General features: G+C 61.9%; 3 protein-coding genes and 1 long non-coding RNA gene across 10 annotated transcripts in view; 3 read left to right on the top strand and 1 right to left on the bottom strand.

Annotated features, from left to right (window-relative positions):
• Window position 1: 1 nt before the first annotated feature.
• Window positions 2-1842, bottom strand: HES4 (hes family bHLH transcription factor 4). 2 transcript variants are annotated; one of them, XM_033228832.1, is made up of 4 exons: window positions 899-1835; window positions 717-812; window positions 550-637; window positions 2-456 (listed from the first exon to the last, which is right to left on the bottom strand). In XM_033228832.1, the coding sequence occupies exons 1-4, from the start codon at window positions 1004-1006 to the stop codon at window positions 83-85; spliced, it is 666 nt and encodes a 221-aa protein (XP_033084723.1). In that variant the 5' UTR covers window positions 1007-1835; the 3' UTR covers window positions 2-82. The 2 variants fall into 2 exon arrangements, with proteins under 2 accessions (XP_033084723.1, XP_033084724.1); XM_033228833.1 differs by lacking the exon at window positions 717-812 and having other exon boundaries at window positions 899-1842.
• A 1819-nt stretch (window positions 1843-3661) lies between these two features.
• On the top strand, window positions 3662-8630 carry LOC117093492. Of its 4 annotated transcripts, none has more exons than XR_004441166.1 (4): window positions 3662-3771; window positions 4239-4548; window positions 4657-5160; window positions 8023-8630. It is a non-coding gene; the product is annotated as an uncharacterized LOC117093492 (long non-coding RNA). The 4 variants fall into 4 exon arrangements; XR_004441168.1 differs by having other exon boundaries at window positions 3668-4548; window positions 4657-4721; window positions 4927-5160; XR_004441167.1 differs by having other exon boundaries at window positions 3668-4548; window positions 4657-4721.
• A 4682-nt stretch (window positions 8631-13312) lies between these two features.
• ISG15 (ISG15 ubiquitin like modifier) lies at window positions 13313-14694 on the top strand. The gene is made up of 2 exons (XM_033228834.1): window positions 13313-13723; window positions 14138-14694. Exons 1-2 carry the CDS (start codon window positions 13721-13723, stop codon window positions 14630-14632), a joined length of 498 nt encoding a protein of 165 aa, XP_033084725.1. The 5' UTR covers window positions 13313-13720; the 3' UTR covers window positions 14633-14694.
• A 2979-nt stretch (window positions 14695-17673) lies between these two features.
• The window catches only part of AGRN (agrin), a 34465-nt gene continuing 26433 nt past the window's right edge, over window positions 17674-25705 (top strand). For 2 of the 3 annotated variants that reach the window (XM_033228827.1, XM_033228826.1), the window contains exons 1-2: window positions 17674-17995; window positions 19831-20092. In XM_033228827.1, coding sequence (XP_033084718.1) covers window positions 17798-17995; window positions 19831-20092 — 460 coding nt within the window. In that variant the 5' untranslated portion in view covers window positions 17674-17797. The remainder of the gene's footprint in view (window positions 17996-19830; window positions 20093-25705) is intronic. The other variant, XM_033228830.1, reaches the window with a different exon arrangement.

Raw genomic sequence — 25705 nt, 5'->3', positions numbered from 1 at the left:
CTCTGGAATAATAAATACGTATTCTCTGCTACAGTCTCGGCAAAGGCCGCGGCCCCTCCGATGCAGTCCCAGGGCCACAGCCTCAGCGCAGCCACGGCCTCCAGGGTCCGCTCTGGCCCCGCGGCCCTGCCCTGGGGGCGGCGGGCAGCGCCGCGGTCAGACCAGGCAGCAGCGGCGGCGCGAGCAGGGGGAAGGGGCCGCCGAGCGACGGCCGCAGCGGGCGGCCCGCGTAGACCTCGGGCGCAGGAGCCTCTGCGGGGGCAGCCGGGGGCAGCGAGGCCGGGCGGCAGGAGGGCCCCAGCTGGCGCAGGCAGGCTGCCAGGTGGCCCAGCAGGCGGGAGCGCACGTCGGCCGGGACGCCCTCGCAGTCGGCCAGGAAGCGGTTCACCTCCGCCAGACACTCGTGGAAGCCGGCGCGGTACTTGCCCAGGACGGCGGGGTCGGCGCTGAGCGCGGCTACAGGAGCGACAGGCGAGGAGCGGTCGGTGCCGGGCCCGGGGAGTCCCGCGCCCTCCCCCCGCCTCCAAGCCGCGGCCGCCCGCGCCTCACCCGTCACCTGCACGCGACGCAGGCTCCGCAGGTGTCTCACGGTCATCTCCAGGATGTCCGCCTTCTCCAGCTTCGAGTGGCGGGAGCTCTGGGGGCGGGGATGGGCGGGAGGTCCAGGCTCAGCTGCGCCCCAGACTCCGGGTCTCGGGCCTTCGCTCCCGACTTACCTCTTTTCTGAGGGCGTCCAGGATGAGGGTTTTGAGCTGAGCGAGACTCTCGTTAATGCGCGCTCGACGCCGCTTCTCCATGACTGGTTTGGAGGACTGCGGGTCGGGCACCGGCTGAGTCCCGCGTTCCTCCGTCCCTCCCGCCCCCCGGTCGCCCCCCTCGCGCCCGGCCGGGACCCCACCTTGCGGTGCTCGGCCGCGCTCCGGGGCTTGTCTGGGGTCCGGCTGGCGCTGGCCGGCGCTCCTGCCATCGGCGAGGCGCTCGGCTTCCCCGGCGTGTCTGCGGCCATGGTGCGCCCCGCGCCTCCCCGTGCCGGCTGGAGCGCGCCGCCGGGGACCACGAGCGGGCTGGCGGGCGAGCGGCGAGCGCGCGGCGGCCCGAGACCCTCGGGCGGGTCCCGTCCCCAGGCCCGCGCGCGCCTCAGGCCGCTCCTCTATTTAAGGCCTCGCCGCCGCGGGGTGTGTGAACCCGGCTCCGCATTCTTTCCCACACTCGCGCCGGCCAATCGGCGGCCGCGCTCCTCCCCCGCCCGCTGTCAGTCACGCCTCGGCTCCCGGCGCGGCCTCCGCGGACGACAAAGGCCGGGTGAGCCCGCGCCCCCCGCTGCAGCCAGGGCCGAGCAGCGCGCCGGGAGGGGCCGCTGGGGGCGAACGGGGACCGGGATCCCCGGGGCTGGGCGGAGTCTCGGGGCTCGCTCTCCCGCCCAGGGGGCCCGGAGCCGGGGCGGGACGGAGCTGGGGCTGGCGGCGCGGGAAGCCGGGAAGGAAATTTCCCCAGTGGCGCAGGGTCCCGCGGCGCCGAGGGGTGGGCGAGCCTGGGTCTCCAGCCTCTTCGCTTCCTCCGCCCGCCCTCCCTTTGGTCCCGGTTTGGGCTCTGCTCGGTCTCCGAGTTTGACCCGACACCGGCGCTGCCTCCGGGGGTCCCGCCCTCAGGTGTGCGGCCTGGGGCACGGAGGGCTAGAGAAAGCCTTGGGAACCACAGAGCCGGGGGAAGGTCGGCGGCAGCGGACGGTGAAGGGGCGCACGGGTGACCCCGCGGGGCAGGGCCGGTGATGGCGCGGGCAGGGCAGGACCACGAGGAGCAGGACGTGCGCGTGACGCGAGCGAGCTGGTGACGTCACCGGGCCCCGGGGCGGTGACGCAAACCTGCTGGGATGATGTCATGGGGTCCTTGTCGCCACCTGCTTCCGGGTGTCCCTCTGGCGAACTCGGCAGCAGCAAAGTGGGGTTCACAGAAAAATGAGGGGTCACTGTTAATGTGTGTAACTGCAAAGGGGCAGGTTGCGTAAAACAGGGCTGTGGTTATTTTCGGGTTTGCTGTTTTTATTTCGAATGCCCCTGCGGGGTACGCTGGTCCTTTCGGCACTCGGGGTCCCCGGCGGCCTCGCGCGTCCGTGCAGCTGAGGCTTCCTGAGCCTCCTGGGGAGCCGGGCCTGGGCCCGGGTGTGGAGACCCTCCTGGGCTTTTAATCCGGGCAGGAGGCCGACGGCAGACTCAGCAGTCACGCCGTTGTAAGAGAACCGAATTGTTGGTGGCCTGGGGGAGAAAAGCCCTTTCCACTGGGTAGTCCCAAAGTCTTCTGCGGCGTGGGAGGTCCTCAGGGGGAAAGCCTCAGGGGAGGGCGTGGCATTTCCAGGGTGCGAAGGGGGCGCAGGGTGGAGGGAAGTGGGGAGGGACAGCTGGACCAGCGGGAACCGGGAGCTTCTGGCCGGGAAGGGGTTGGGGAACCTTTTGGGGAGCTTTGCTGAGCCAGGGAGTCGGCTGATTGGCAGGTTCATCCCTGCCAGGGCACCTGGACCCGGGGTTTCTGTCCGGAAGCCTCCCCTCCCCTCGGACCCCACGTCTAATCTGGCCCAAGCAAAGTCCTGCGGCCCACGCGGGGAGGTCCCGTCTTCTCGGCGCTGACCCTGGCCCTCCGCGGTGCCCCTGCGGCGCCCCCTTCACCTCGCCGCCGGCACAGGGGCGCGCGCCTCCGGGGGACTGTGAGGCCGGAGTGGGGGTGGCGCCATCTCCGCGGAGACGCTGTCCACGCCCCTCGCCGACTGGGGAAAGCCGCGGGGGCTGGGCTGGCGTCTCGGGGGTGGCCCCGCGAGCACTTAAGCCCCGGCAGCACCCAGTGGAACCCGGCTCTCCCGCCCTGACCCCTCTGCGCGCGCTTTGGCGCTGAAGAGGCTCGGGCCGGCCCCGCAGCCCTGGAAATGGTGTGGACGGTGGCCCCGCCCCGCGTCCCTTCCTCGTCCTCGCTCCGCGTCCCCTCCCCGGCGGGAGCGCTGGGCCAGGGCGGGAAAGCCCGCGAGCGTCCCCAGTGGCCGCAGTCGCCGCCGTCTCCTGCTGGGGGTCATCCTAGGGGAGCTGCCGGCCTGAATCTCCCCAGCCTCTGGGCCCGGACTTGGGAAGGGATTCTGGGGGGCTCTGGGCCTCCTCCAGTCCCCAAACAGGCAGGGAGTTCAGGATGGAAGGAAGGGCCTGAGAATCGTTGTTCTTTTTTTTTTTTTTTTCTAGAGACGGGGAGCTCCCTGTGTTGCCCAGGCTGGTCTCGAACTCCTGGACTGAGACAATGCTCCTGCCTCAGCCTGCAAACGTGCTGGAACTACAGGCCTGAGCCTCCTCCCTGCCAAGCGTGGCTGGGGCTGATCTTCCCCTCACTGGTTGTTGGATGGGCTCACTTCCCTTCCTTATACCTGTTTCCTCATCTGTAAAAGGGAGCTTTTTGTTTGTTTGTTTGTTTTTGAGATGGAGTTTCCCTCTTGCTGCTCAGGCTGGAGTACAGTGGCGCAATCTCGGCTCACCACAACACTGCCTCCCGGATTCAAGTGATTCTCCTGCCTCAGCCTCTGGAGTAGCTGGGATTACAGGCATGTGCCGCCACACCCGGCTAATTTTTGTATTTTTAGTAGAGATGTGGTTTCTCCATGTTGGTCAGGCTGGTCTCAAACTCCCCATCTCAGGTGATCCACCCACCTCAGCTTCCCAAAGTGCTGGGATTACAAGTGTGAGCCACCGTGCCTGGCCAGGAGATTCTACTTTTAAAGCGACTGACGGTGTCCATCTCATAGTGAGCACTGATGCCCCTCTGCCAGGGTTCCTGCCCCCAGGGAGCAGGCGGGATCCTCGCTGAGCAGAGGCAGGAGGGGCCACCTGCACTTGCCTCTGCTCTGCTGGGAAAGGAAGAGACCCCCCCCTGCCACCCCCCGCCAGAGAGCCCACTTCAGGGTCTCCAGGGCCTGTGTTCCTCCCGCCATCGTTGCCACAGGACAGCTCCCGTTTGTGTGTCTGTCTCTCGGGGTCTGTGCCCTTGGCCTCTGACGGTCCCCTCCCTGCCTCTCGAATCTGGTCTTGATTTGTGGTAGGCGCCTCAGGGTTCCTGAGGGCCTTGGGGTTCCCTTGCTCTGAGTGTGGGGGTGGACCCTGGGCTGCAGCAGGGGATGGTGACTCCCGGGGTTGGAGGCAGGTTTCGTTTTTCAGAGATGGCCGTGACAGTATCTCCCATCCCCGTACCTTGAAATGCCTTCTACATGACAGCCTCAGCCAGGAAGAATGGGGTGTTTGGCGAGACATGACTTCTGAGGCTGACTTGGAAGACACCACGTGCACCTCGCTGTCCTGGGACAGTCACTCTTGGAACCCAGCTGCGGTGCTGGGAGGGAGCCCACCCTGGCCTCAAGGAGAGGCCCGGTGGAGGAACCAGAATCGGATTCCAGACTCCTGAGCAGCTTCCAGCTGAGGTCCCAGCATGCCCTGTTCCAAGACCGCCTGCATACAGTAGGGTGGTTGCTGAGCATGCTGTTTTGGGGTCATCTGTGCTGCGGCACTCAAGACTGGAATAGTGGAGGTGGGCTGGGGCCCTCCTCACCCCTGCTCCCTCCTTTGGGGATCCCTTCCTCTCTCCCACAGAGGCAGAGGCTCAGCGGGTTCCCCACCCCTCCTCCCCATCTAACAGGTGCTTCTTGGGAGCCGCTGAAATCCAGCCAACTTCCTGGCCCTGAGTGGGTCAAGCTCCAAATGGTGAGTGGCCCCAGGGCATCTGCATGGCCCGGTGTTAGCTAAGGGGGGTGACTGATGAGGACATTCACACGTCAGTGGAGAGCCTATGGGGAAAACCAGGGTGTCTTCTAGGCTGGACCTGTGGGGCTTCAGCCTCGTGGGGGGGATCTCCTCACATCGGGGCCACTGTGGCCGCACTCCATGACCCCAGCCAATGTCCCCAAAGGGCCTATGAGGTGCTGGCCGTGACCTCCCCTCCCAACCTCTGACCTGAAGGTGGCAGCTACCATCTCGCCATGGCCCTCAGCACCCCCCTCACACACCAGCTCCTGACATCAGAGACCTGTAGCCACCCCTGCAGGCAGTCATCAGCATGGTCCCCAACGCCTGCCAAGGGCAGTGGGCTGTGCACTCAGGCAGCTGGGACCAAAGCCACTGAGGAACCAAGGCTGGGGCCGGCGTGAGTTTCTCTCCTGGAGAGCCGATGTGGGCGCAGAGCTGTTCCTGGGTGCTTGCTGGGATTGTAGTGGTAGAAGGCCAGGGCTGCAGGAATCCAGGCTGCAGGAGAGAGACTAGGACTCAGGCAGAAGCAGGAGCACCAGGCTGGTGCCACTCCCACCCCACCTGCACGCATTCTCAGCAGCGGTGGGAGCTGTGTCCCCAAGCGGGATGGTGCTGATGTCTCCTCCCCACCCTGCCTGTTTGGGATGCCTTCCCAGTCCATTTCTGCTCCCAGCAGGTGCTGCTTTTTTTTCCGCTGCACCAGGACGAGGTCGGTGCGTTTGTCCTTCCTCACTGGCACTCCCAGACTACTTTCCTTTTCCACCAAAACCACCCCTGCTTTGTGACCAGACCTCACCATGCTGAAGTCATTGGCACCCCTTTCCTGCAGGAGGGGACACCTGCTCCCTGTCACTCTCCCAGCCATGGGAGAACTGCCACACCGGCAGTTCTCCAACTTTGACTTCCTCTCCTTCAGGGGTCCTGTCCCCTCCCCACTTACCCCACTGGGTCCTTTCTCCCAACTGCACCCCTCTACACTCCAGCCTCTTCACTCTCTCTGCCCGCCTCCCAGCTCCCAGCTCTGCTGTCCACCAGCCCTGAGATCTGCAGTCTTTGTGCACGGCCTGCATCTGCGACTTCCTCATCCCCTCTGTCCTCCTCTCCTTATCAAGGGAAGCCTATCTGGCCAGCCATTGTGTCTGCCCCTCACCCTCCCTCCCTCCCGTTCATGTGGGCAGACCACAGCTTGTGTGGAATCCTGACCTCCTTGGTGGCTTAAGCACCACCTGCCTATTCTTTCTCAGAGCGGGGATCAGGGCGGTGCCAGCGGCTTCCCGGGGCCTCACGCAGGCTGCAGCCCTGGGCCAAGGTTAGCTGGCTGGGAAGGGCCACGTGGCATCATGCTGGACACCCGGGGCTGCTGTCCCTCAGCTGCCGGGCGCTCTGCCAGGGCCGTGCAGCTTGGAATCCTACCCCCCCTTGGTCAGCTTCCTCCTAACACATAACACAAGGCCAGCGTTCCAGGAGGGCACAGTGGAAGCCTGGGGTCTCTTGAGACCGAGGTCCAGAATGCACATAGTGAAATCTCCACCACATTCCCTCGGCCAAAGCAGGTCACAGCAGCCAGATTCCAGAGGAGTCAAACAATGCTCTGACCACTCCTCCCTCCACCACCTACCTGCCTCTGCCCTCCCCTCGCAGGACCTGATGAGCCCCCTGGGTTTTTCTGCCCTGCCGGCTCTGGGAAGGCAAGGATGAAAGTGTCATTTAGTGGCAGGGACTTGAGGGAGCCTGGTATGGCCAAGCCCTAGCTCCCTGCAGCAGTGCGCCCAGGACAGCTGGGCCTGGGTCTCCAGTGGGTCGGAGTTTTCTGAAGGCGGCTGTGGGTCGACCTTGCACCCGGTGACGGCACCAGGCGGTGAGGCATGCGTGGCCCAGCGCGGGGGCCCTGTCCGTGGCGGTGTGGGGTCAGGTGTCTGGCTCGGGACTTCTGGGCCCCCTGCTCCCCAAAGGTGTGCAGCTCCTGCATCCCCTGCCAGGTCCTTTGGGTCTAAGAGGGTCCCTCTTGTCCAGCGCACCAGGCTCCACCTTCCCCCGACCCCTCACCAGCTGGGTGCCTCCCCCTGGCTGGAACAGCAGCCCTGCCTGGTCATGGGCCTGCCTCTCCACTCTGTCCTCCCTAACGCAGCCAGAGGCATGCTTCTAACCTGCAGACCCTCTCCCCGGGGGCCCAGCCCCCCAGACACCAGGCGGCTGTAAATGGCCCACTGGGTCTGCCGTGTAGAATGGGACCCTCCGCCCTGTCCCAGGTCCTGCTTTCCCAGGAGGCTCTTACATGGGGCTGCAGCTGGGCGGTGACATGCCTGCCAAGTGGGTGGGGAGGCTCCAGCCCAGTAAGATGGGATCCAGGACTGTGAGACTGTGACCCAGGTCAGGTGGTGGCAGCTCGGCCTTCCTGGTCCCAGGTGGAGAGACAGGGTGAGGGTCCCCCTCATGGGACCTGGAGGGGAGAGACAGGGTGAGGGTCCCCTCATGGGACCTGGAGGGGAGAGACAGGGTGAGGGTCCCCCTCATGGGACCTGGAGGGGAGAGACAGGGTGAGGGTCCCCCTCATGGGACCTGGAGGGGAGAGACAGGGTGAGGGTCCCCCTCATGGGACCTGGAGGGGAGAGACAGGTGAGGCTCCTCCTCATGGGGCCTGGAGGGGAGAGACAGGGTGAGGGTCCCCCTCATGGGGCCTGGAGGGGAGACAGGGTGAGGGTCCCCCTCATGGGACCTGGAGGGGAGAGACAGGGTGAGGGTCCCCCTCATGGGACCTGGAGGGGAGAGACAGGGTGAGGGTCACCCTCATGGGACCTGGAGGGGAGAGACAGGTGAGGGTCCCCCTCATGGGACCTGGAGGGGAGAGACAGGGTGAGGCTCCTCCTCATGGGGCCTGGAGGGGAGAGACAGGGTGAGGGTCCCCCTCATGGGACCTGGAGGGGAGAGACAGGTGAGGGTCCCCCTCATGGGACCTGGAGGGGAGAGACAGGGTGAGGGTCCCCCTCATGGGACCTGGAGGGGAGAGACAGGGTGAGGGTCCCCCTCATGGGACCTGGAGGGGAGAGACAGGGTGAGGCTCCTCCTCATGGGGCCTGGAGGGGAGAGACAGGGTGAGGGTCCCCCTCATGGGACCTGGAGGGGAGAGACAGGGTGAGGGTCCCCCTCATGGGACCTGGAGGGGAGAGACAGGGGGAGGCTCCCCCTCATGGGACCTGGAGGGGAGGGGTTGCCTGTGTAATCAGCCCAGCCTCGGACGTCAGCAATCCGTGTTTCTTAGGAAAGGTGGCCACAGGGAATCACAGACTTGGTGTGACTTTCTCAGAGTGCTGTGGCACACCTGTGGGGTTTCCCAGCTCATCCTGTCCGGTGGGACCAGGCAGAGGCCCAGCCCTGTTGTTGGAGTGACCTTCGAGCTCTGACCACAGGCCATGTGTGATCAGAAGCCATGAGTCAATCAGATGTCATCCAGGGCGGTGGCTGAGGAGCGGTGACTGACTAGACGGGAAGGCGGGGAAGGGTCTAGATTTGAATGAGAGCGAAGGAGTGGGCTGCAGGCTGGTAGACTCCTCCAGATGGATGAGCCCCGTCCTCTGGCCTCTGTGAGGCCAGACCCCTGCAACAGCCAAGTCCAGGGCCCCATGTCAGCCCTGCACCTGGCCCAGGCCTCGGACCCTGATGGAGCTCACCCACCTGAGATCACCCTGGCTCTGCAGGAAGCTTTGTCGTGATCCCCCGCGGCTGAGGATTACGTAGAGACATGACGAAGCACAAAAACCCGTGTTTGATGGGTTGCCAGGTGCCTACGTCAGAGCTCATTAAATTACACATGAAATAGATGTAGCTTGCTGTGTGTCAATCACACCTAATTAAAGTTGTAAAAAATTAGACTCAGAATTTTTACACTTGGGAGTGTTTTATCAGATGCGCCTCGAGATTCTAAATTCAAATGCACACTGAATAAAGCATTTAGGTTTATCTCCAAGCACGGTGGCTCACACCTGCAATCCCAGCATTTCGGGAGGCTGGGGTGGGCAGATCACCTGAGGTCAGGAGTTAGAGACCAGCCTGGCCAACATGGTGAAACTTCCTCTCTACTAAAAATACAAAGATTAGCTGGGCGTGGTGGTGGGCGCCTGTAATCCCAGCTACTCGGGAGGCTGAGGCAGGAGAATCACTTGAACCCAGGAGGCAGAGGTTGCAGTGAGCCAAGATCGTGCCACTGCGCTCCAGCCTGGCGACAGAGCGAGACTCCGTCTCAAACAAACCATTTAGGGTTATCATTTAAGGAGAAAGACTGAAGGATGTTATTGAATTTATTAAGAAATCAGAATGAGGCCGAGGCAGGAGGATCACTTGAGCCCAGGAGTTCAAGACCACCCTGGGCAAGTGGTCGCATCTAGTGAGACCCCATTGCTATTAAAAAAAAAGAAAGGGGGAAAAAATCAGAAGGTTTGGGAACTTAAGATTCAGCACATGTTTACATTTTACAATTTAGTTTTATTAAACATACAAGGCAGGTGTAGCAGCGAACTAACAATCTGGTGAGAGAGAAAGACCGCGGCTGAAGTTGTTAAGAGGGTGGAGGATGGTGGGGCATGTGTGGAGGATGGAGGGCTGAGGACGGGTCTCAGGGGCTGGGGTGAGAGCGTGCATGTGTGTGCCAGGCATGGCCCAGAGGCCCAGGCGTTGGAGCCAAGAGCCTGGGATGGGGGGCAGGTGTGGGGTGACCGGAGGGGACGCCGGGAGAGGCCAGAGGCCACAATGCAGGAACGGAGGCCTGGCTGGTCGCCCTGAGAGGTAAGGAGAGCCATGGGAGGTTTTGTGCGGATCAAGCTGGCGGCTGGGTGAAAAGCAGGCCGTGGGGTCAGTACGGGAGCAGGACCACCCAGACGTGTCCACAGGAACACGCGTGAAGGGCTACTGTGGTCTGGACCAGGGCACGCAGGTATAAGTGGTGAGGACCAGTCTTGGGACAATTTTTGTTGTTGCCAGATAGTTAAAGGGCTTAAAAATAAAATCAAAGCTGGACACAGTGGCTCATGCCTGTCATCCCAGTTCTTTGGGAGGCCAATGGGGGAGGATCACTTGAGCCCAGATGGCTGCAGTGAACCACAATCACATCACTGCACTCTAGCCGAGATGATGGGGCAAGACCCTGTCTCAAAAAATAATTTTTTTGGCCGGGCGCGGTGGCTCAAGCCTGTAATCCCAGCACTTTGGGAGGCCGAGACGGGTGGATCACGAGGTCAGGAGATCGAGACCATCCTGGCTAACACGGTGAAACCCCGTCTCTACTAAAAATACAAAAAACTAGCCGGGCAAGGTGACAGGTGCCTGTAGTCCCAGCTACTCGGGAGGCTGAGGCAGGAGAATGGCATAAACCCGGGAGGCGGAGCTTGCAGTGAGCCGAGATTGCACCACTGCACTCCAGTCTGGGCAACAGAGCGGGACGCCGTCTCAGAAAAAAAAAAAAAAGGAAATCAGGAAACATATACCATGTTTAATAGGGCATCTAAAATGATGAAATAGAAAATCCTGGGTTTTTTGTTTGTTTTGCTTGGGTTTGGTTTGGCTTTGAGACAGGGTCTTGCTCTGTCACCCAGGCTGGAGTGCGGTGGTGCGACCACAGCTCACTGCAATCTCCGCCTCCCGGGTTGAAGGGATCCTCCCACCTCAGCCTCCCAAGTAGCTGGGACTACAGGTGGCAGCCACCACACCCGGCCAATTTTTTTATGTATTTCAGGGACAGGGTTTCACCCTGTTGCCCAGGCTGGTCTCAAACTCCTGACCTCAAATGATCTGCCCACCTCAGCCTCCCAAAATGTTGGGATTATGGGCATGAGCTGCCTGGCCTGGATAAATGTTTATGATACACTGTTGCATGAATGAAGCTGGTTACAAAATGGTGAAAGTATGGTGAGGCCTTTTCACCTTTGCTTTTTATTGATGTGAAATTCATATAACATAAAATCAACCATTTTAAAGAATGTAATCCAGTGGCATTTAGTTATTTACCACGTTGTCCAACCATCACCTCTGTGGAGTTCTGAAACATTAGCCCCCCAAAAGGGGCTTGTGGCTCTGAAGCAATCACCCCCCACTCCCCCTCCTCAGCCCCCGGTAATGGGGTCGGTGTCCTGTGGCTGTGGATCTACCAGTTCTGGTCATTTCCCCTGCAGTGAACGGAATCAACACTCTGCGACCTTTGTGTCTGGGTCTTTCCACTCAGCATAATGTTCTCGAGGTTCTTTCACACGAATCAGTGCCTCAGTCCTTTCCATGGCTGCGTAATATTCTGTCCATCACTGATGGACGTGTGCTCCGTTTCCGCTACTTGTTTATTGTAAACTGTTTTGCCATGAACATTTGTATACAAATATTTGAACACTTACTTTGAATTCTTTTGCACACATACCTAGAAGTGGAATTGCTGGGTTACCAATAATTCTGTTTGATGTTTTGAGCGTCACAGTGGCCACACGGTTTACATTCTCAACAGCAATGCACGTACCAGGATTCCAACTTCTGTGTATATTCTCCAATGCTTGTTACTGTCCTTTATGTTTATTTTATATTATTTTTTGAGACTGTCTTGCTCTGTTGCCCAGGCTGGAGTGTATTGGCACAATCTTGGCTCACTACAATCGTCGCCTCCTGGGTTCAAGGGATTCTCCTGCCTCAGTCTCCCAAGTAGCTGGGATTACAGGCGTGTGCTACCACGCCCGGCTAATTTTTGTATTTTTAGTAGAGGTAGGGTTTCTACTAAAAATGTTGGCCAGGCTGGTCTTGAACTCCTGACCTTACGTGATCTGCCCACCGCAGCCTCCCAAAGTGCTGGGATTACAGGCGTGAGCCACCACGCCCGGCTGTCCTTTATTTTTATTATTGCAGACATAGTAGTAGGAAATAGCATCTCACTGGGGTTTTGATTTGCATTTCCCCAATTCATGATGTTGAGCATCGCTTTACAGCCGTTTCTATGTTATTGGAGAAATGTCTGTTGAAGTCTTTTGGCCATTTGAAAATTGAGTTGCCTTTTTTTTTTTTTTTAAATTGAGTTGTAGGAGTTCTCTATATGTCCTGGATGCTGTGCCCTCATCAGATAGATAATTTACAAATATTTCTTCCCATTCCGTGGATTGTCTTTTCACTTTCTCAGTAGTGTCCCAGAGTTCATTTTTGTAGAAAATACAAGATAGGTCTCTTTTATTAAAAAACAATCTGAGGCCGGGCGCGGTGGCTCAAGCCTGTAATCCCAGCACTTTGGGAGGCCGAGACGGGCGGATCACGAGGTCAGGAGATCGAGACCACCCTGGCTAACACTGTGAAACCCCGTCTCTACTAAAAAATACAAAAAATTAGCCGGGCGAGATGGCGGGCGCCTGTAGTCCCAGCTACTCGGAGGCTGAGGCGAGAGAATGGCGTAAACCCGGGAGGCGGAGCTTGCAGTGAGCTGAGATCCGGCCACTGCACTCCAGCCTGGGCGACAGAGCGAGACTCCGTCTCAAAAAAAAAAAAAAAAAAAAAAAACAATCTGAGGCCGGGCGCGGTGGCTCAAGCCTGTAATCCCAGCACTTTGGGAGGCCGAGGCGGGCGGATCACGAGGTCAGGAGATCGAGACCCTCCTGGCTAACACGGTGAAACCCCGTCTCTACTAAAAATACAAAAAACTAGCCGGGCGCAGTGGCGGGCGCCTGTAGTCCCAGCTACTCGGAGGCTGAGGCGGGAGAATGGTGTGAACCCGGGAGGCGGAGCTTGCAGTGAGCCGAGATCCGGCCACTGCACTCCAGCCTGGGCGACAGGGCGAGACTCCGTCTCAAAAAAAAAAAAAAAAAAAAAAATCTGAGGCCCGGGCACAGTGTCTCATGCCTGTAATCCCAGCACTTGCAGAGGCCGAGGCAGGTGGGTCACTTGAGCCCAGGAGTTCGAGACCAGCCTGGGCAACATGGTGCGACCCCATCTCTACTAAAAATACAAAAAATTAGCTGGACCCCTGTGGTCCCAGCTACATGGGAGGCTGATGTGAGGGGATCCCTTTAGCCAGGAAGGCGGAGGCTGCAGTGAGCTGAGATCGCACCTCTGCACTCCAGCCTGGGCGACAGAGTGAGACCCTGTCTCAAAAAAACAAAAACAACAAAAAAACACCAAACCTGAGCAAATACTGCCCTAAACCAAGTGTTGTCATCTCTGGGGAGTTTGGAGGTTTTGTTTCTGAATTAACCGTGGGGGTGTTTTCCATGTTTACTATTTGCAAGTTGTAAATGGAAAATGAAACCATTAGTTCATGTGAAGGCTTTAGCGCTTTTTTTTTTTTTTTAGACAGTTTCACTCTTGTTGCCCAGGCTGGAGCACAGTGGTGTGATCTCGGCTCACCACAACCTCCACCTCCCAGTTTCAAACGATTCTCCTGCCTCAGCCTTCCCAAGTAGCTGGGATTACAGGCATGCGCCACCAAACCTGGCTAATTTTGTATTTTTAGTAGAGATGGGGTTTCTCTGTGTGGGTCAGGCTGGTCTCAAACTCCCGACCTCAGGTGATCCGCCCACCTCGGCCTCTCAAAGTGCTGGAATTACAGGCGTGAGCCACGGCGCTCGACCAGCTTTAGTGCATCTTGGGAAGGACCTGGAATGCTCAACATTTAGGTGTTTCCAGGGTGTTGGGTGGGGGTGGGGATGCCGTCCGCTGTCCTGAGTCCCCGGCCCTGACAGTGCCTTTGAGACCCTGCCCACCCCCTTCTGCTTTTCCCCGCCTTTCGGCCTTTCTGTTTTGTTTCTTCTGCTCACTCTGGGGCATGCCTGGGGAAAAGGAAACCGAAACTTGGCCACCCGAGCAGGCTCGTGCGGCAATGTCCCCTGACGTGTGTGGCTCAGGCTTATAACAGGGCTGGGTGCTGCCTGCAGTAGCCGGCGGTTGAGAGGCAGCGAACTCATCTTTGCCAGTACAGGACCTCGTGCCGCGTCCCACAGCCCACAGCCATGGTAAGGGAGATGTCACAGGTGGGGGGTTGGGGGGAGGCAGGCCTCTGTGCCTGTCAATTTTCATCTCCCTCCCCCAGCCCAGGTCTCCCAGGGTTGCAGGGCGAGCGGAGCTGCTTAGAGCTCAGCCAGGTTCTAAGTGTGCTCCTGAAAGCAGGTCACCCCTGAGATCCTCAGGGTGGGCACAGAGGGGCACCCAAGCAGGTAAAGGGAGGCCATGGATGGCTGTGGGCAGCTGGCTTTCTGGTAATGACCCCTCAGTGCCTTCTGTGCCTGGGGTCCCTGCTGATGGGATGTAGAGGACAAACAGAAGGGAGCACTGTCCCTGGGCACAGGAGCTCGCCCAGCAGCCAGTGCCTTGTGTGTCGTGGGCCTGGGACTGGTGCGGCAGCCTCTGAGCCTGTGTCATGTCTGCAGAGCTGGGACCTGAAGGTGAAGATGCTGGGGGGCAACGAGTTCCAGGTGTCCCTGAGCAACTCCATGTCGGTGTCAGAGCTGAAGGCAAAGATCGCCCAGAAGATCGGCGTGCCCGCCTTCCAGCAGCGTCTGGCTGTCCACTTGAGCGGTGCTACGCTGCAGGACAGGGTCCCCCTTGCCAACCAGGGCCTGGGCCCCGGCAGCACGGTCCTGCTGGTGGTGGACAAATGCGACGAACCTCTGAGCATCCTGGTGAGGAATGACAAGGGCCGCAGCAGCACCTACGAGGTACAGCTGACGCAGACTGTGGCCCACCTGAAGCAGCAAGTGAGCCGGCAGGAGGGTGTGCAGGACGACCTGTTCTGGCTGACTTTTGAGGGGAAGCCCCTGGAGAATCACCTCCCACTGGGGGAGTACGGCCTCAAGCCCCTGAGCACCGTGTTCATGAATCTGCGCCTGCGGGGAGGCGGCACAGAGCCTGGCGGGCGGAGCTAAGGGCCTCCACCAGCATTCGAGCAGGATCAAGGGCTGGAAATAAATGTTGTTGTAAAGAGAAATGGCTGCCTCTGTGTCTGCACTTGACCCTCCTCCAGCGTCCACCTCAGACCCCTAGTGATGGGGCGAGAGGAGTCAGGAGGGAGAACCCAGGGTCCATCCTGGTGACCAGGCCTGGGTTGCCAAGTGAAGGGATAAGGGTTTGCAGTTACGGCCTCGAGGGATCAGAATACGGAGCTTCCCCCCAACCAAACTGAAGTAAGACAGCTCTCCCCACCCTTTGGGAAACTAACTTCTAAGGAAAGAAAAGAGACATAGTTGCTGGAGCCCGTCCTGCCCGTCCTCCATCTGGGACAGCAGACAGCTTAGGCAGGGACCAGCCTGCTCAAATCAAAAGGCTACTGGGGAGGCTCCCAGTGGGCCCCTGGAAGCGGTGAGGGGTGAGTCCTTGGGGCCTGCCCAGTGGGCTGTGAGGCAGGCTCTCCATAGGAACTGGGGGTTGGGGGCCTCAGTTGTCCCCAGCCCAGCCTGCACAGTCTGCTTCACCTGCCTGGGCTGGGCAAGGGAGGGATAGAGACAGGTCCTGAGTGCTCACATCACCACTGGGGCCAGCTGCAGAAGACAGCCTGGGTGGCTAAGCACATCCCCTCAAGGCTCTGCGTGAATGAGGGGCTGTGGCCAGCAGTGGGGGCGCCTGGAGTTGAGGCTGACACCATCCAGGAAGAAGAGCTTGTCCCAGGTTGGGGGCACCTAATTCAGTACAAGCTACACCCCTTCCCCCAACGATGCACCCTTCTCTATCTCTCCTATTCCAATTTGCTAAATGAGTCTCCCAAAAGCCAACTGTTGGCCAGGACGCAGCGAGGATGGGGCACGGAGGGACATGCAGAGTCCAGACTCTGGGCACTTGGGCCTCAGCTTTCAGAGCCCTCTGGAGGATCCAGCTGGAGACAGAGTCCCCCCTGGTCTGTGGGGGTCCATATCCAGGTGAGGAGATCCCCGTCTGGCTGCATCAGGACCACTGTGGGCCCACATGTGCCCAGCAGGGGCTGTCCTGGCTCCAGCCTTGTGTCTGGGTCCCCACCTCACCCCGTGACACAATGGGCAAGTGAAGCACTGAGCCAGGGGCCTCTCCTGAACTCCCAACAGGGGCAGAGCAGGGCGGGACCTCCCTGGTGTCTTCTGGTCCAGAGATCCATAGCTAGCTTGGGGTGAGGGGGATCACCACAGGCCCAATCCTTTTTATTTATTTATTTTTTAATTTTTATTTTTTTGAGATGGAGTATCACTCTGTCGCCCAGGCTGGAGTGCAGTGGTGCCATCTCGGCTCACTGCAAGCTCCGCCTCCCGGGTTCACGCCATTCTCCTGCCTCAGCCTCCGGAGTAGCTGGGACTACAGGCGCCCGCCACCATGCCCGGATAATTTTCTGTATTTTTAGTAGAGACGCGGTTTCACTGTGTTAGCCAGGATGGTCTCGATCTCCTGACCTTGTGATCCACCTGTCGGCCTCCCAAAGCGCTGGGATTACAGGTGTGAGCCCCGCGCCTGCCTTTTTTTTTTTTTTTTTGAGATAGAGTCTCACTCTGTCGCTCAGGCTGGAGTGCAGTGGCATGATCTCGGCTCACTGCAACTTCCGCCTCCCAAGTTCAAGTGATTCTCCTGCCTCAGCCTCCTGAGTAGTTGGGATTACTGGTGCCTGCCACCATGCCCAGCTAACTTTTTTTTGTATTTTTAGTAGAGACAGTGTTTCACTCTATTGGCCAGGCTGGTCTCGAATTCCTGACCTCCTGATCCGTCCGCTTTGGCCTTCCAAAGTGCTAGGAGTACAAGTGTGAGTCCCTGTACCCGGCCTAATTTTTGTATTTTTAGTAGAGATGGGGTTTCATCATGTTGGCCAGGCTGGTCTTGAACTCCTGACCTCAAGTTGATCCACCCACCTCGGCCTCCCAAAGTGCTGGGATTACAGGCATGAGCCACCGCGCCCGGTCCCTCGGCTAATTTTTTTTTTTTTTTGAGACAGAGTCGTGCTCTGTCATCCAGGCTGGAGTGCAGTGGCACCATCTCAGCTCACTGCAACCTCTGCCTCCTGGGTTCAAGCAATTCTCCTGCCTCAGCCTCCCAAGTAGCTGGGACTACAGGCGTGCGCCACCACACTGGCCAATTTTTGTATTTTTAGTGGAGACGGGGTTTCACCATGTTGGCCAGGCTGGTCTCAAACTCCTGACCTCACGTGATCCACCTGCCTCGGCCTCCCGAAGTGCTGGGATTACAGGCCTGAGTCACCACGCTCGGTCTAGTCACAGTTCTGAGGGGACAAAGAGGGCCTCCGCTCCCTCCTCTCAATCTTCAGCTAGGCCAGGCTCTCACTTGGGCCCTCCAGTCCTCAGTTTCCCCCTGCACCCAGCCAGGCCAAGCTGCAGAGGCGCCCGGCCCGGAGCTGGGAGGAGGCGTGGCGGGACCCGCGCTTGCAGCCTCGGGACGGAAGGGGGCGCGCACCTCCCCGCGGCGGGACCTGGGGGCGGGACTGGAATGGGCGGGGCGGCGGGCCGTGCCGACCAATCAGCGCCCACCCTGGAGCCGGGACCCGCCCCCCTCGCCGCAGCCCCGGGGGTCCTGGCCGGGCCGAGCCTCCGTGTCCGGCCCCGCGCGGGAGGGGCGCAGCCTGCGGGGCGGTATCGGGCCCGGGTCTGGGACCCTCCCGGCGGCCTGTGAGCACCACCGCCCAGCTCGGCGCCGCCCGGAACCCCTCGGCAGTCCCGTCACGTCTCCTCCAGATTAGGCATTAACTCGGGTGCAGCCGCACTTCCGGGGGGCCGGGGCGGGGGAGGGGCGCCTGCGGGATCCAGCCCCCCCACGCTTCCCTCCCCGCCCCTCCCGGGCCGCCCCCTCCGCGCCCCACCGCCGCGCGGGGCGCCGCGTCCCGGGGCTTTGTTCGCGGCCGGCGCGGGTCGCAGGGCTCCGGGCGGGCCGGGGGCGGGAGGAGGGAGGAGAGGAGGAGGGAGGGGGAGGGGTGGGGGCGGGGAGGAGGGAGGGGGAGGGGCGCCGCCAGGGCCCCGCCCCCGCCCGCCCGCCCGTGCTCCGCCGCCTCCCGAGCCGCGTACCGTCCTGTCCAGTCCCGTCCCCGGCGCGGCCCGCGCGCTCCTCCGCCGCGTCTCGCCTGCGCCATGGCCGGCCCGTCCCGCCCGGGCCCGCTGCGGCCGCTGCTGCTGCTGGTGGTGGCCGCGTGCGTCCTGCCCGGAGCCGGCGGGACGTGCCCGGAGCGCGCGCTGGAGCGGCGCGAGGAGGAGGCGAACGTGGTGCTCACGGGGACGGTGGAGGAGATCCTCAACGTGGACCCGGTGCAGCACACGTACTCCTGCAAGGTGCGCCCACCCTGACCCCGGCCTCCCCTCGCGACGCCGGACGCCCCGCCAGGACCCCCGCCCCAGGCCGTGGGAACCAGCCCCGGTCGCTCCGCAGCCCCCGCTCCGGCTCCCTTGGCGACCGCCAAGCCCCGGGAGGGGGGTCGCCGGGTCCCGGGAAACTCGCGGGCGCCGGGGAAAGTTGCTGCGCCGCCGCCGTCCTCCGCCCGCCGCCCCCTCCCTCCTCGCGGAGACAAGTGCACCTCGCCCCGGGACTGCGGCTGCCTCACGCCCTCCCCACCGGTCAAGGAGAAGGAGAGGGGCCTGGGGCGAGGGGCCTTTGCCCGGGTGGGGAGCGGGGGCTGGGCCTGGGATCCGCTTGTCCCCCTCCCCAGAGGCCTTTCCCAGGGCTAGAGGGGGTGGTCAGGAGAGGGAAAGGGGCTCACAGCCTGAGCTCCCAACCCCAGGAGCCAGGTGGGGGGTGCCGCAGTGGCGAGGGGGGCGTGCAGGAGCAGAGAAGTGGGCGGGGCCGTTGCCTGGCCTCGAGTGCTTGGGGGCAGGGCCGGTGCCCCATCGCGCTCCTGCGGGAACCGGGGCTCCCCAGCCCGGGGAGGGGAAGTTTGCCCGGCTTCTCCTTCAGGTGCTTGTGGGAGCCCCCGGGGTAGGTACGCCGGGCCCCCCACAATCTTCTAGTAAGAGCTCGGGTAACCCAGACCCGGCTCCCCTGTAGCCCCCAAACCACCTCCTGGGACCGGAAATCGGCTCGTTTCCCCTCCATGGAGGTGGAGAAGGTGGCAGCTTCTTTCAGACTGGCCGGTGCGGGCTACAGCTGGGCTCCCCCGCCGGCCCCGTCTCCTCCACAGCGGCCAGGGCACTTTGCCAGGTCCCTGCAGGATTTTCCCGACTTCCTCCCCGCTGCTCCTGGGTGTGGCTGGGGTGGGGGAAGGCGATGAAAGCCACCAGGCCCTCCCCCTGCCTGGGTCATCTGCCTCCTGGAGCCTACTGTTGGGGGGCGTGGAAGAGGCTCTGCCTAGGCAACTGGAGGGGGTCCCTGCGGATGCTGCAGTCCTGAGGCTCCCAGCAGGGGCTGCACAGTGGACAGGCCAACCATTGTCTCTCCCCCCATCCGGCAGCCCCAGTCCCCCAGATCTCCTGAGGAAGGGGCTTCTTCTCCCAGCTTTGTTCTCAGGGGAGTGCATGGGTCCCTGACCCTGTGAGGGCCACCAGGTCGGCTGTAGGTTTTACCACAGGCAGCCATCAGAGCAGCTGCCCTCAGGGCCCCAGGAGCTGAGAAGGTGGAGGGTGGGGCACCCTGCGCTGCCCAAACTTGATTTCGTGCTTCACGGGCTGCCCTGACTGCAGAGACTGTAGGAGCCCTAGGAAGGGGCATCTTAGCCCAGCCACAGGGCCGCAAGGAGCCAAGCTGGCCCCTTACCCTGAAGCCTCGTCCCCCTCCTTCACTGCCCAAGCTTGCCAGGAGGAGGGCCCTGAGCAGTGGGCCAGTGGGGAGAGGATGGGAACGTGGAAGGCAGGCATCCCAAGCCAGGTGGGCCCCCTTCCCAAATTCAGCCTTAACTGATAGGGACGTTATTGGACCTGGGGTGACTGACAATGGTTAGACTTGGGGGAGGGAACATGTTTACAGGTGATGCATCTCTGAGCATTCCTGCATGGGCCGTGGTGGCCAGTGTGTGCTTCCCTCAGCTTCCGCCCAGCGGTCTGACCCAGAGGTCTCCCCACATGTCTGCCCAGGGCTTGAGTCTGCTGTGGACATTTGTCCTGAGCAGCTAAAGCCCCCAGTCTAGCCCGTTTCCCAGGAGAGGACTAATGACACCCTACCCCCATGTCCACCCCAGGTTCGGGTCTGGCGGTACTTGAAGGGCAAAGAGCTGGTGGCCCAGGAGAGCCTGCTGGACGGCGGCAACAAGGTGGTGATCAGTGGCTTCGGAGACCCCCTCATCTGTGACAACCAGGTGTCCACTGGGGACACCAGGATCTTCTTTGTGAACCCTGCACCCCCATACCTGTGGCCAGCCCACAAGAACGAGCTGATGCTCAACTCCAGCCTCATGCGGATCACTCTGCGAAACCTGGAGGAGGTGGAGTTCTGTGTGGAAGGTGCGTGGTGGGGGGCTCACGTGGGGTCCGCTGGGGGTCAGGGCAGCGGCCAAGGTGGACAGGTTGCAGGGGTCACTGTGAGGGGCCCTTTCGTGCTCTGCTGGGGGCTACAGCACACGGCGTCTTGTAGTCTGACTTGTGGTCTGACTGTGGTCCCACCTTATTCTCTGCTTGCCCCTCCCCGGCTCCCCAGCTGCGTCTCCAAGCCCTCACATTAGACATCTTTGGCCCTGGCAAAGATGGGCCAAAGGCAAGTCCCAGCCCTGCAAACGGATGGCCTCCTGCCTCCTCCCCTCCTCCCAGCTCTCCACACTTCCTCCTGGAGGCCCCTTCTAGGGAGAAGCTGGACAGGTGAATGTCCCCAGCTGTTTAAGCTCCTGTGTCGGCCCAGACCTCCGTCTAGATGGGCCCACGAATCGAGCACCCCTTGCCATGGGGGTTGGGCGGGAGGGCGAGGCTGTGCGGTGAAGGTTTCTGTGGATTCGGAGGGTGTGTGATTTGCCATCGAGAGTTCTTGCTCGCTGTTCCCATGGCTCTGCCGAATGGCCGAGGAGTGGCCCTCCCTGACCCCAGCCTGGTGGGGGCAGAAGTTCCGTGACAGCCCCCCCAGGACAAGTCCCATTTGGGGACTGAGATTGTTGGCTGGGGAATGTGGCAGGGAAAATATAGGAGGTCCCTGTCGCCCCCACATCCTGTCTGCTCCCTCATGGCTGCCTGGGAAGGGATGTGTCGGTGGGGGGTCCGGAGAATGCTTCCTCCCCAAGGCAACGGCAAGGGTCCTGACTTCCTGTCTCTTCGATTTGCTCCGTTGGCCGGCAGGAAAGTGCAGGAAACTTTGCTGCCCTGACGCTAGCCTGGCTTGTGAGGGGTCCTTGCAGGGTTCTAGACTGTCCACTGCTCTTGCCTTCTGGGGGCTGTGCAGGGGGAGGGGCAGCACCCAAAATAGGGAGTGCTGCGGCCTCTTCCCCAGCCTGTGGTCAGTGGCCCCCAAGCTGCCTTCAGGGTCCAGGCCGTAGTGGAGCACAGAGGAGGTCCCCTGGGTCCTCCACTGGAAGGGCACTATAACCTTGGCTCTCTTCTGGGCATTTGTGGTCTGGGGAAAAGATGGGACATTGTGAAGTCAGGATAGGCTGTCGGGAGCTGAGGAGGGGCTGCAGAAGGAGATTAGGGCTAGGACAGGTTCCTATCCAGGGAATCATTAACCCCACAGCCAGGCGGGTCTAGCCTGAGGGTCCATGACTTAGTAACGGAGGACTTGCTGTAAGGTCAGAGGGCACGTGGCAGGAGAGTCACCCTGGCAGAACGAGGCTCTGCGTCTTAGCAAAGCCGCTCTACGCATGCCAGGCCCTGGCTCTGGAGTGAGTGCCCAGGCTGAGCAGAGCAGAGCACTGGGAGGAGGGTCTGTGGGGAGCCCCTGCCAGGAGGGTGTGGCTTAGCCCAGCTGTGCACAGTCATGCTCAGGGACAAGCTCCAGGTGGGGAGCCTGGGACCCATAGCCAATATGCAGCTTGGGGAGCACCTGGGAGGGGCTGTGGCCACCGAAACCCCCTGGGGTGGGGCTGGCCAGGGGAGGGTGGGCCAGGGAAGAATGCAATGGGAGGGGCCTTGCAGGTGAGCCAGGGGCCGAGGGGAGCCTCAGAAGGGAAGCAGCATGAGGAGTGGGGTCCACTGGAAGGTGCCGGGGAGCCCAGGAACTTCCAGTGGGACATGTGGGGCTCTGCTTTGGAAGCAGACCAGGGATATCTCGGGGCTGGGAGCACTGGTGCCAGGACAGGGTAAATGCCTCCCAGAAGCCCTGGCTGAGCCCTGAGGGACAAGGTCCCTGGAGCTGACCTGGCTAGAGAAGGGACAGTCCTGTGTGCCCACCCCTCTCGTCACACTGGGTGGGGTGGGAGGTGGGTCCACCTCCTGTTCTGTAGGAGATAAGGGTATTGAACCCCACCGTGGGCCCTCTGGTAGCCAAGGCCTCACCCTAGTGAGGGGGATGGATGGAGGGGGCTTGAGCCTAGCTGACCTCTCCCTGTCAGACTCTGACCCCACCTCCTGGGGCACAGGATGATGTCTGGGCAGTCCCTAGTCCTCGGAAGCTACCCCTGAGACCACTGGGTCCCACCTTTTATGGGGAACCCCATGCTGGGGTCAAAGGTCCCTCTGCGCTCCCCGGGTGGGGGAGGGCACGTCCTCCCAGGCCACGTCCCTCACCACCCCTGCCCAGACACTGCCTGAGATGCACCTGCTGCTGCACTCAGGTCTGCTGAGGACTTCCTTTCCTCAGTTTCTCACCTGGCCCTGCCGGGTCTTCCTGGCCCTGCCCAGCCGAGGCCCCTCCCCCAGTCAACAGCCCTCCGGAAAGGCTCCTCCCCCCCTTCTCTGCCTAGGGAGCCACATTCCTGGCATAACTAAGACAGGTATGTGTCCCTCCCTCTGCGCCACCTTTGGGCAGGGGAGGCCCATGCTCCCTCCAGAAGGAGTCCCCCGCCCCTGCTTTGTCAGGGAAGTGGCCTGGCCTCCGCAGTGCTAGCTGCCCAAGGCTGGTGGCTGAGCAGGCGATTCCTCCGGCCCTTGCCACCCTGTCTTGTCTGGGCACTGCCCATTCCCTCCCAGCCCACCTCACGAAGGCTGGTCCTAGAGCCTCCCTGAAGCCCCCAGGATGGACTCCTGGCTGAGGGCTGGCCAGGCCGCCTGGGGCCCATCCCTCCCTGCTAGGAGCCAGGAACAGAGAAAGGAAGTGTTGTCTGCCCCTGCCGGGGCCTGGCACAGGGACAGGGCAGGGGGCCAGGGTCGGAGTGAGTCTGGCGCCTTCCCAGCCCAGCCCTGCCCAGCTCTGAAGCCCGGGGTCCCAGCGGCCTAGTCCCGGCCCTGCCTGTATTCCGGCCTGCGCGCCCTCCCTTCCTCCCTGCCTGGCCAGCTGTCTAGGCCTCAGGACGGCAGTCCTAGGGAAAGCCCAGAGTCCCACGGCCCCAGGGGCAGCATCGCTGCTGGGGTTGAGGGACCCAGCAGCCCCAGACCAGGCTCCCCTCAGTGTGGGGCAGTCGAGGAGATCTGGAAGTTTCGGGGTGCAGGAGGACCTCCCATAGGGCTGGGCCCAGCCCCCTCTCCTGCCCAGGGCTCAGCTCCTGCCCCCAACTCCTCTGCCTTTCTCCCTCGGAGTGGGGAAGGGGCTTCTCTGTTCCTGCCACCCTCTCCTGCCCCCTCCTGACTCCAGGTTCTCATCCTGCCCCCTGGTTCCCCCACCCCCACCCCATGAGCCCCTCTCAGGCCCTCCCCCAGGCAGGTCTGGGCCTGAGGCTGCTGCCCCAATCTCCCTCCTGCAGCTGGGAAGGGTCTGCCGGGTGGGAGGGCCCACCTCTGTCCCTCCCCACTCACCTCTGTCCATCCCCACTCACCTCTGTCCCTCCCCACTCACCTCTGTCCATCCCCACTCACCCCTGCACCTCCCCACTCACCCCTGCCCCTCCCCACTCACCCCTGCCCCTCCTCACTCACCTCTGTCTCTCCCCACCCAGGGGCTCCTGGTAGGAAGCTGGGGCCCCACCTCTGTCTCTCGTGGAGCTGGGAGGGAGGTCTGCCAGGTGAAGGGCCCACCTCTGTCCCTCCCAACCCAGGGGCTCCTGGTGGGAAGTCGGGGCTCAGTGCTTCCCTCCTGCGTGAATGGACTTGTCCTGTCTTCGACTTCACCTGGGCTTGCTCCTGCCTTGGCCTGGGGGAGCTTTGCTGGCTGAAACCAAAGGGAGCAAGGTGGTGGGAGGGGTAGAGGAATTGGGCCGGTCAGTTCTGTGGAGATGACCTCTTTGAGAGGGCCGGGCTGAGCTGGTGGAAAGAACTCTTGGCTTTTTCCAGACCCCACCCCACCCCCTCACTCCCCACCCAGAGAACAGCCCTGGCTCCATTGTTCCTGTAGACTGGAGAGGGAAGGTTGTTTTGGAACTGGGCTCCCTCCCGCTTGTCCACACTAGCCACTCTGGTGGGGCCTCTGTGGGTGGTGGCGGGGATGGCACCTGCTGCAGCCTCCAGGCCGAGGTGGGGGAGAAGGAGGTTAGAGCGAGGACAGGTTCCTATCCCTGCAAGATCAGGAGAGGGAATCATTGACCCCGCAGCCCGCAGAAGGCAGGTTGGAGCTGCTCTGGAGAGGGGGTGCCCGTGCCTCGGGGCCACAGGTCCGGCCTGAGGTCATTCCGGCCAGGCCCGTGCAGCTTCCTTCCTGAAGGGTTGACTCTGGCCCCCATCACTGCAGGGGAGTGGAAAACAACTGCAGAAGCAGACGCCCCACCCCCAGGGCTTTGCTTCCACCTGTGGGACCCCCGTCCACAGCCCCACCAGCGGCCTGGGTGGGGCAGGAACGGACCCCTCCCTGCAGTCCTAGTTCTGGCACCCCCTCCCCACTTGTACTGGGCTCCCCAGGGCCCCCGAGGCCCAGCTGGGCTGGGGCTGCAGATGTAAACACCACGGTGGCCCGCCCACCTGAGGATGGACCCTCCCGGGGTCCCAGGCGGTACCTGCCCCTCATAGATGAGAGAGGAAGCGCAGGGCTGAGTGTTGCCCCACGGACAGTCGCCCGCTGGAGGAGGAGGCTCAGTGCCCCAGCACCTCCTGCCTGCTGGGGGGCTGCACTGGGGCTCAGAGCAGTCCTGTGTACCCCCAGGCTGTGGCAGGATTGTGGCTGGGATCTAGGGGATGAGGCAGGTCTCTACTGGAGCCTCCAGCACGGAGGGAAGCTCCCCAGAAGGGGCGTCTCCCCCCAGTGCAGATCCTGGGAACTTCCTCTGAGAAAGGCCCCCCCGCCAGGGGCGGCTCACAGCGGGACCTGGGAAAGGGAGATGGCCCCTCCCAGCCCCTCCTCTTGCAGTCCCCCCTTGGAGCAGAGGCGTGGGAGAAGGGGCGCACTCTGTCCTACAGGCAGCCGGCTGTTTCCAGCTGTGTGGCCTGCGTGTGCGTACGTGTTTGTGTGTTTGTACACACATGTGTGTGCACGTGCCTGCAGCCTCAGATGTACCAGCCTGTGCACTTCAGAATTCTGGCTGGAGCCTCTGCTAGTGGGCCACCGTTCTTGCCACTCTGGGCTCAGCCCGGGCCGGTGTCCCTGGGCTCAGCCCGGGCCGGTGCTGCAGGTGTGGGGCTGGTGGTGGGTGACCCTGGCCTGTCCTGGGGGCCTCGGAGCTGGGCTCTGCCTCTGTCCTTGTGCACGTGTCTTCCCTCAGCTTGCTGTTGGTTGTCCAGTCTCCTGCCCCCCGCTCGCTGCGTCCAGCGGGCTGCCCCATGTCTGGCAAAGGGCCCGGGACCTTCTGCAGGTGCTGCCTCTGAGATGACCAGTGTGGTTTCTGAAGGTTTGAGATGAAGGGGCATGCTGGGTCCCTTGGGGCTGCAGTGAGGACAGGAGAGGGTCCTGGGTCAAAGTCCCCTCACATGTCTGCTGAACCTCGAGGCTGACACAGATGCCCACTCCTGCCCAGATGGGGCTCTGTCTGGGGGTGGCAGGGCAGTCTGGGAGTCAGACCAGGCAGGGTCAGGGCAGGAGGGGGGCTCTGTCACTGGCCTGAGCCTCCCTGCCCTGCCCCTTGGCAGCCCACCTTGGCCACCCTTGCACTGGGCCCTAGGAGAAGCCCCTGTGTGTCT

The sequence above is a fragment of the Trachypithecus francoisi genome, unplaced genomic scaffold, assembly GCF_009764315.1.
Source record: "Trachypithecus francoisi isolate TF-2019V2 unplaced genomic scaffold, Tfra_2.0 Lachesis_group12, whole genome shotgun sequence".
In the NCBI taxonomy this organism is placed as follows: domain Eukaryota; kingdom Metazoa; phylum Chordata; class Mammalia; order Primates; family Cercopithecidae; genus Trachypithecus; species Trachypithecus francoisi.
This window is presented reverse-complemented; position numbering and strand designations above follow the sequence as displayed.